This window comes from Pseudochaenichthys georgianus, chromosome 7, assembly GCF_902827115.2.
Source record: "Pseudochaenichthys georgianus chromosome 7, fPseGeo1.2, whole genome shotgun sequence".
NCBI lineage: Eukaryota > Metazoa > Chordata > Actinopteri > Perciformes > Channichthyidae > Pseudochaenichthys > Pseudochaenichthys georgianus.
This window is the reverse complement of record NC_047509.1, coordinates 5,079,688-5,088,862: the sequence shown is the minus strand read 5'-3', so window position 1 is coordinate 5,088,862 and position 9,175 is coordinate 5,079,688. Positions and strand designations below refer to the sequence as shown.

The 9,175-nt window shown below is 39.5% G+C and overlaps 2 protein-coding genes across 3 annotated transcripts; both read right to left on the bottom strand.

The window, feature by feature from the left end:
• Positions 1-34: 34 nt before the first annotated feature.
• On the bottom strand, positions 35-2,795 carry LOC117449203 (ciliary microtubule-associated protein 3-like). Of its 2 annotated transcripts, none has more exons than XM_034086677.2 (5): positions 2,513-2,795; positions 1,606-1,704; positions 842-975; positions 662-779; positions 35-227 (listed from the first exon to the last, which is right to left on the bottom strand). In XM_034086677.2, exons 1-5 carry the CDS (start codon positions 2,660-2,662, stop codon positions 162-164), a joined length of 567 nt encoding a protein of 188 aa, XP_033942568.1. In that variant the 5' UTR covers positions 2,663-2,795; the 3' UTR covers positions 35-161. The 2 variants fall into 2 exon arrangements, with proteins under 2 accessions (XP_033942568.1, XP_033942569.1); XM_034086678.2 differs by having other exon boundaries at positions 137-227; positions 881-975.
• An 88-nt stretch (positions 2,796-2,883) lies between these two features.
• On the bottom strand, positions 2,884-8,680 carry atp6ap1b (ATPase H+ transporting accessory protein 1b). The gene is made up of 10 exons (XM_034086673.2): positions 8,365-8,680; positions 7,417-7,537; positions 6,573-6,647; positions 6,297-6,490; positions 6,173-6,210; positions 5,992-6,077; positions 5,032-5,252; positions 4,883-4,918; positions 4,003-4,243; positions 2,884-3,892 (listed from the first exon to the last, which is right to left on the bottom strand). Exons 1-10 carry the CDS (start codon positions 8,538-8,540, stop codon positions 3,680-3,682), a joined length of 1,401 nt encoding a protein of 466 aa, XP_033942564.1. The 5' UTR covers positions 8,541-8,680; the 3' UTR covers positions 2,884-3,679.
• Between the last annotated feature and the right edge of the window lie 495 nt (positions 8,681-9,175).

Here is a 9,175-nt window from a genome sequence, read left to right as displayed (position 1 = left end):
TAAAGAAAAAATAAGCTTCTATATATTTTTTTCCTCTTTATATATCCATCATTTTCTGACAACAGTTACAACCATTACATTGTTCGCAAATATTTAGTTTAAAACATTTGAAAAAGGAAACTTCTTAAGTCAATAATGGCATTTGTCAATTAACTTTACAATTAATAGTACAGACTCAGGTAGGCCACTCTCCTTCTGTGCTTCATGAACTCCTTTTCATTGTGTAGCTGAAACACAATAATATTACATGTTGTTACATTCAGGGTATAGGTTGTGAGAAAAAAAAGATGACATTACACTATGTTGAAATAATCAATAAAAAACTCATAGTATTAGATAACAAAAGCATGTGAGAGACTTCAAAAAGAGGCTGCTGGCTTTTAACCTCTGTCTGAGAACAGCAAACCCTTTTAGTTTTAACATTTAAATTATTTACAAGGTGACCATTACAAAAACAAATGTATGTTGAAAAATTGAAAAAACCGCCATTGAATCAATTCAATTCGCCATTGTATATTGAATCTATCTGAGAAATGTCATAGTATAATATGTCGAAAAACATCATCCAGTATTCCTGGATTTAGCTGGAATATGGATATGGTAAGGCACAATGAAAATGCCTCTATTCGTATATTTTGACATTTTGGAATCAAGACTTTACCTTCACTCTGAGGGACTTCTTCTCTATCTGAGGCAGTCTGGACCAATCAGGGCTCCCGAAGCACATCGGCCAGCTCACCTTCCTGTCAGTCACCGCGTCGTGAGCGTAGGTCCCAGGCCTGTATCAAACATCTGTCAGCTCAGTTCATCACTGTCAAGCGTGTAATTGTGTGTGTGTTACCCTGGGCTGTCCTTCGCTGTACACAACATGGTTTTGAACCTCGGTGTGGTCGAGGCGAAAGGGGTTTTGCCAGGAGGGGGGACTCTGGAGTAGCTTTGATCCTGCTGGTACTGCAGTGGGGAAGGGGTCGCTGTCTGGGGGTAGAATATGTAAGAAATCAAATAAACGTAACATGTTCGATGGGTATTCCAGCCTCGTGACATCTCCTGGTGTTGTTTGAGGACGTTAGTTTATGTGGTTATTGGACAGGCATTCACATTTATAGTCTAATTGAAAAATTACTTAAATTCAATAAAGAGGTTTGTCTTATTAGTGTAGTAATAAAAGCAGATATAGATTTGGAGTCACTGGGTCACATGACGTGGAAGGTATTGGGAAACAAAAATGTTATTCTATTAAAATATATATTATGTAAAATCAATGACACACCAGTAATCCAAAAACCTGTTCCGCATAAGAAATATTATTTTATCTTGGCATACATATAACATTAAGTTTGTGTTTGTGAAACCAAATAAGAAGACAATATGTCTTAAAGGCCTATCCAATTTAAACCACACCTCAGTTCTGTCTTCTTTTTAGCAATAATGGATGTTCATGGTGGTAGCCTAAGTTTTCTTACAAAACACACAAAGAGCTTATGAAATATGATACTTTGCTACAAATTTAAACAACAGTAAAGCTGAAAGTAATTATAATAAAAAATGGCGGAGAGCCCCCTTATGGTAAAACCCTCATTGGAGGTGAATAATATGTAGGCCTACCTGGCTGCAGGGCGGAAAGCGAGCTGCAGTCCTCGCAGACAGACTGTATCCTTTCTTACTGCCCGGTGTCTTCTGTAGATCATACACGATGGTGCCGTACTGCAAATAAATGGAAATATAATATGAATGGAAGGAGCTATATAAATAAAGTGTATTACAATACACGTTAACATGATGACATTTTATCACCATACGCACACCTGTAACTAGGTCAACAAGAGCTGCAACAAGAGGAGACTGCGTTGTTCCATTAAGGAAGAGTTCATTCAGCCAATCTTCTTTTTCTTTTAAAGCTGCACAACAGTGGAACTCAATCCCAGTAAAGATTAGAGAACAAAACACCTGCAGTTTATTTAAATCTAATTTAAAAACATGGTTAGTGGAAAGTCAGCTCTGTCAACACTGACACAATCTGTACATGACAACGCTCTGTTTATATGCCTTGACCTGTATCTGTCTGCTTTGTGAATTTGTATTTTAGTTTAGTTTTTATGTATATGCTTGTATTTGTTTAGTTTTTATGTTTTTAAAAATGCTTGTATTTGTTTAGTTTTTATATATGCTTTTATCATAATATAAGTATCTCTGTTGAATGTTGTTTTACTGATAGTATTTACCTGTTATTTGAAGTGAATTTTTGTTTTTAGGATGACTTTTAACATCTGTCCAGGGACTACAGACGAAAATAGCTTGTGGCTAACTCTGGCGCATTTACAGAAATGTCAATTAATGTGCACTGTCCCCGTCAATAAATATATACATTTTTTTTTTTTTTTTAAATAGAGCAAACCAGCAAATTAGGGTTTAAAACACTTTGAGTTTGTATATATATATATTTTTTAAAGGACAATTTAGTATGCGTGAAAATATGTAAAAATCATGGTAAAAATAAGCAGATGACACGGACCTCGTGGTTGTCATAGCTGCCGGGGCCGATGTGCGGTACTTCCGGTCGTGCCATATGGTTTCCCAGCCGGTCTGGTGCAAAATTTCCGGGGAAAGTTTCCTGTCCTGGGAGGTGCCGAACCAGACTCCCTGGAATTGGAGCTTCTGACATTTTAGAAACAACTTGTGGGAAAGAAAATGGTGAAAAACAAGAAACTATAAGTAGAATTACGCTCCCAGGCTGTTAGCAACGTCTCCACTAGCAATGACGTTGTTGTGTTTTGACATTGCAACTATGGGCAACCGAACTGTTACGTTAATTGACGCCAAATCCATGGCGTTTCCTACTTGTGAAAAAATGACACATTCGGATATCTGCATTAAAACAACCGATTTACACCAAGATTTACAGATATCTTTATTTTCAATTAGGGACAATTTACAAGTCAAGGCAAATTGCACATTCAAAGGTTTGACACAAGCAGAAGTGAGGCACTATTATTCTTTGATGAACCTGAAGCAATTGAGTAAACTTTGAAGATAATCATTAAACGTGTTTTTTTACATAAATAAATTACTCAAGAAGAAATATTTGAAGTACTTTGTGGCACTTGAGTTGGATTTGTCTACTAGTAGCAACAGAACTACATCCAAGGTTAATTATTAACATACCTTTCCAAGGCAATTCCAAAAGTCACAAACATAAATGTACTCTTTATATACAGGCACTTCTTTTTCATAACCAGTAATCTTGCAAATTACAGTAATGTTGAAAAAAGAAAAGTTAAGAGGCGTGATACGGTCCGACAGCATCAAGCATCTCATTCGTGTTGGCACAGAATACATTCTCTGGTTTTGAGAAATTATTGCTCATCATTTTAAGGTAAATCATTCTGGCCAACAGTGGCACAAAAACACATTTTAGCAAATGCACTTCTCATCAACTAGGGAAAAAGGAGCATCCTCTTTGGCACTGGTGGAGGTTAAATAAAAATGTGCTTTGCAAGATAACCGTATCCAAAAGACAGCTGTGGAAGGATTCAGGATAGAAAAGGACAGAAGAGAAATCCAGAGTAAAGATTTGAACAAATATATTCAAATAAAAAGGCCAAAAAACAGCAACATGACGAGGAGGGAGTCTCCTAGGAGGCACTGAAGGACAGAGGAGTGTGTGTGTTCGAGGAATGATTCACTCCGTCTGAGGCACTGAAATCGAAGGACCTTTGGGGTCGTCGAACCGATCCATTGTGTTGAGCTGCATGATCATGTGCATCCCGTACACAAAGATCCACAGCATGAGCAGTGAGGTAATCAGGCCCATCCAGATGCCCGCGGTGAAGAAGCCGGCACAGTCGCTGGCGTAGGAGAAGTTCGTTCCGTTGGCCAAACCGAAACCCTGAATCTGTATCGTAAAACACATCAATGACCACGAGACACCTGAACACACCATTACAAAAGAATGTGATGCACTGCTGCGGAACATCTCAGGCTGTAAAAGCAATATATTTGTACCTGGAAGTCGACAAAGTTGAGCATCCACCGTGTGCTGTTCTTGTTGTTGTTGCCGCTCGACACCAGCAGGGTGTCTCTGAAGCTGGTGACGGACTGGCAGTGGAAGGAGTACTCTGCCGGCGCGTAGATGTTGCGGCTCCCGATGTAAGACGCAGTGAGATCTTTCGCCTGCAGCTGCACAGAGTCCAACGTGAACCAGTTTCGTGCGGATACCTTGTAGAACCGTTGACTCATGGCAAAACTGGAGATAAACAGGAATGTATATTAATGACAGCATGTGTGTCAAATGTTGAGAAATGACTGTTCCTTTCTGTAAGTATATGGTGGTTTCAAACAAGGACACGCAACGGAGACAGACAGCAATAGCACTAACCCGGGCTCTATTACACTGACTCATTCATGTTTCAGAGATTAATTCTAACCGTCCAATATTACATTTTGTTATTATTACAAAGGATCTGAAGCAGAAACTCTGTGCAAACGGTTACCATGAAAGAGAAATACTTATTACAGACATTTACCCAGTGGCGTAACGAAAGTTTTACCACTTATTTGCTCTCATTTTTTAAAATCTCTGTAGTTAAAGTGAACAACAATTATTTATTGAGGGAATGTGGGACTTTTTTTGGAAAAGGACACAAAAAGAGACACGTTTTGACCCTTTTGTTGCAGTACTGACCAAACAAACATGCTAACGGGTGAGCTTTTTAGGGAGATGATGGATTTGTCCCTTTGGGAAAAGATGGAATAACAGTTTCCAGTGTTTGTGCTAAGCTAACGAGCTACTGTCTGGAGCAACATCGTCATCAGACTATTGATAAGAACGAGTTCCCCAAAGCATTTCGAACACTTTTTTGAAATGATAAATGTATCGTCTTACCGTAGTATGTAGCCTGATGCATAGGTCAGGACAAGCCTAGAGTCAGAAAAGAAGAAGACATTTAAAATGACTTGTTTCATTTGAATAAAAGGAAACTGTTCTTTTGACTTGACGTAACAACATGGCAGCACGCCGGGCGGCCATCTCACAGTGAGTTGCTGTCGTTGCAAATGGATCCGTCCAGCGATGGCGTCTGCGCAGCGAGGTCGATCCATTCGCCTGCGAGGCTGATGTTGAGATTCTGAACCCAGAGCATGATGCAGGGGTTCCCGGTCACATTGAACATGATGGGCTCTTTGACTGTGGGCTCCACGGCCTGCAGCAGGGACCGGCCCACAGCCTGCTGAGACACGGACCTCTCTGGAATCACCTGGAAGGATAATCACAATCTAAATCCTTTGTTTAACCCGGGTGAAGTAAGGTTCTGGGACAGTAGCTCTACTTTGATTGGGAAAAAATGAAGGATTATTAAAAAAATAGAATACAAATATTGATATAAACACAAGGAGGGAGAGTAAGAATGTGCAAAACAAATTAAAAGCTATTTAACCCTTAGACGCCCGAGTGACTGGACCCTACGCTCTTCCATAAGTGGGTCAAAAAGGACCCCTATTAGAATAATGTGTTTTTATGCCATTTGTCATTTTGGTTAAGAAATCACTTGTATAATATTTAGTAATATATTTGGTTCACACTAGAAATATTTACATTTAATTTTTCACTATTTATAATTTTCGAAAAACTTGTTACATTTTGAAAAAAAAAACGAAATTCCATAGAAAATGCATGCGGTCATTTTGACCCACTTATGGAAGCTTGGGGTAGAAATACAAAAACTACAATTTCTTAACATTTAAATTAAAAGTTGAATGGCATGATCTCCAAAACATGTTTTTTGAGGAATAGCTGGAATATGAAATGATAACCAAATGTAATTACAAAGATACTTCAAGAGAACCACCTCACCGGGTCAAAAAATACCCACTTATGCATCTAAGGGTTAAGAATAATATCTCAATGCTTTAGATCTGTATATGTTGTTGGATAAATATATAAATCACTCATGTATGGTAAGTCTGGAACACGATGTGCCAGTAGAAATATCTTACTCGTGAGGGCTGGAGTCCCGTGTACATCGCAGTGAAATGGACACCTTTATCTTTCATGATACTCAAAACCTCCCCAATAATTCCATCTGTTGAAAGCAAAATACACTCGAGTTACACATCGGAAATATACTTTGAAATAAGCGAAATACCGATTATTTTACACTATTCTTTACAAACGTACCATTTTCAGTCAGGACTTCCTTGCAAGACTTTTCCAAGCTATAAAAACAGTATAAATGTTAATTTTCACAGAGTCAGAAAAGACTGTTTATCTTCCATAGGTTGGGATGCTGCACACGTCTTACCCGGTGCAGTAGGGGAGATTGATGAGCAGGAAGTTGCTGGCGGATGTGTTGATGCTGAGATGGGACAGAGTGTCTGCGTCCACGAGCACCGGAGAGACATCCAGCTCCTCCTGCAGCAGAGCCAGCATCACCGAGGAGTCGGACCACTCTAAAGCAGGCAGCGACACTGAGGAGGGGGAAGCCTGCAGTGCAGCCTGGAGAGGAGAGAGGGGAGGAAGTGTAGTGTCACACAATCCTCTTTATGCAGCAGTCATGTGTGAAGTTATTAAAACCTACCTCAAGGTTTGGGAAGGCACTGTCCTGCTTGTTTCCAAACACTCCGCCAAACAGCGTGAAGTCTTCTTTGCTTAACTGAACACAAATAAGGACAATGAAATATCTAATTCAACAACGACATAAGCAGATAAGTGATATACGAGATTTGGGTTTGAGAAGTTTCAGCCAATTCTAATTCAGTCAATTGTTTATCTGATTCAATGAATATCTCCTCACAGAGTACTGGCTGTGGGTGCTGTGTGTGCTCTGAAATATAATCTGGTGTTCATAAACAGCCCGGGTGGGGAACACATAACACTAATCAAACATATAAGACACAGGGCTTTCATGCTTTGGCAAAGGGAAGGCCGTGCATAGAGAAAGGCATTGGGAGCAGGAAGCACAGTAAATACGTAGGGGGGGGGGGGGGGGGGGGGGGGGGTGTTTGCATTGTTCCAATATAAACAATCTTTCTTCATAATCGTTGACTCGACCTTTAATACAACAAAACGGTTAAAAATCCCAATGATCACAACAATGACAATGCACCTCAGAGAGCAGACCCGGACGATGTGTCGGAGAGGAACTGAGAATGGGGAAGTAATGCCGAGGCTCATTGTCACACCAGAGTGAGTAGACGGTTACAGAGTCACATGGGACTGCAGTGCGACGACACACCGACTCATTACTACGCTGTTTTACATATCCATGAACTCTTTGTATTCAATGAATATGGAAATCTAGGAACAGCTACGAGTAGTCCTACTTCTCAACACCTTTCACCCATAGCCCAATATGTCTCGTGGCATATGTTACAATGTGTGTGGTAAAGAAGGAGTATAGATGTATGGTTTCAGGGACTGACCTTGTCCTGCAGGAATAGCAGCACAGTGTTGGGGCCGGAGCCAAAGGCAGAGGTGAGGTAGGCAGTCAGCTGGTCGTTGGATGTGATGTGACCAGCGGCCGGTGAGGCCAGGGGTGGCAGGCTGAACATGTAGGAACGATTACAAAAAACAATGAATAAACCTAATACAAGTTGTATAAACATTGAGTACATTCAGCATTTCAAATAATCTAATTTGGCCATCGGTCACCGATAACATGTGTGATGTTTGGGTATAATCATCAAACTTTCAGACAGTAACAATAAAGTGTAACAGTGAAGTCAAATGATTTGTTCACAGACAACTGAAATCATATATGGAAACACTAGATCTAAGTAAAGTGACTTTAAATAATTGATTTGTACTGTTATGAAAAACTAAACTCAATTCTTTAGATGAAACTAAAAGTGTACTAACAGTGTATTTGCATTATGTGTTGCCAAAATATAAGATATGATACAACGGTAGTTATCCTGAGGAACAGCTGTGCGGCAGTTGCTATATATAATGTGTTAAGAGTGCAAATGTGTACAGTGCAAATATATATGAAAAATAACGAGCTGTTAAACATGCCAGTGTGGCACAGATCATTAGAAAGGAAATCAATGTAGATCATACTGCATCACTTAAATGTTGTATACAGGCAACACTATATGTATTACATTGAAACTAGCCTTAAGTTAGGATATTTAACAATGTTTCCAAACTCGGGTTTCTTTTTCGAAGTTTTGTACCATATGAAATGAAAATACGGTGCATACTTTGTTATTAAAGTGTAACCTATGCATTTAGCTAGTTTAGGTCGAGTTAGCTAGTCGAATCTGGAAGTAGAAACAGTTAGCAACAAGTGTTAGCATTAGCATGACACACAGCTGACCAGTTATGCTGTCTAAAGTAATGAATCAATAACAACATAAATGAAATATTACCCTTCACTGGACCACATTAGAAGTGGCACTTGAGCAGCGGAGCTCTGTGATGAAAACAGGGCGAATAAAAGCACAAACATCGCCATTAATCGCACTTTACTCGAGCTCCCCGAGACTGACATTTTTCCGTTTTCCGCAAAGTTCTGCTCACGTGACGCAAACCAGCTGACAGTCATGTGCTGAAAGAAACGGACTTCCGGGTTCTTTCTTTCCTTCTGCTCTGCCCACAAGTGCAAATACTCAGCTGTCTTTCTGTAGCTCTGTCCACATTGTTCTGGTCACATTAAAAACTCAGGAATAGTTCAATTTCTCTCAGCCAGGACACCGGAAGATATCCTCAGCTGTCAGGGACTTCCGGTCTGTGCTGCTGCTGTAATGCTAACGTTAACGATTGTTAGCAAGTGGACAGATGCACTTTATGGTTTGAAACATAAAATGTGAATACATAATAATACAATTTTACTTGTAACACTTTAATGCATATTATACTTATAATACCTTAGTACATTTTGCTATATTTATGAAAGGTTTGACTAAAACACGTTTACTGGAATTGTTCACATTGTGATGATCATTTAAATTAAAGATCTGAATACTTCTTCAACGACTGGCTAATGTTTACGAAAGTATTTGAGGCTTTAACAATAAACTGTCATAATATTTCGGTTGCCATAAACAGGCATTCATAGATACTATGTAGGCCTATATTGCAGCTGAACAATGAATGGCAGGTACACCTGGCAACTGTCCATGGTGCTGACACACTCCTACATTTTGACATTTCCCTGTTCGTATCATCATGTCCCATTAT

What these genes read in the sequence shown, in the direction of transcription:
- atp6ap1b (XM_034086673.2), bottom strand. Translation starts at nt 8,540, where the DNA reads ATGACTGTCAGCTGGTTTGCGTCACGTGAGCAGAACTTTGCGGAAAAC. An exon ending in GTGCCTTCCCAAACCTTGAG is followed by an intron (nt 6,491 to 6,572) that starts GTAGGTTTTAAT and finishes TCTCCTCTCCAG; the next exon opens with GCTGCACTGCAGGCTTCCCC. An exon ending in AATCTCCCCTACTGCACCGG is followed by an intron (nt 6,211 to 6,296) that starts GTAAGACGTGTG and finishes CTGTTTTTATAG; the next exon opens with CTTGGAAAAGTCTTGCAAGG.
- LOC117449203 (XM_034086677.2), bottom strand. Translation starts at nt 2,662, where the DNA reads ATGTCAGAAGCTCCAATTCCAGGGAGTCTGGTTCGGCACCTCCCAGGA. An exon ending in GCTTTCCGCCCTGCAGCCAG is followed by an intron (nt 976 to 1,605) that starts GTAGGCCTACAT and finishes TTCTACCCCCAG; the next exon opens with ACAGCGACCCCTTCCCCACT. An exon ending in ACAGCGAAGGACAGCCCAGG is followed by an intron (nt 780 to 841) that starts GTAACACACACA and finishes TGTTTGATACAG; the next exon opens with GCCTGGGACCTACGCTCACG.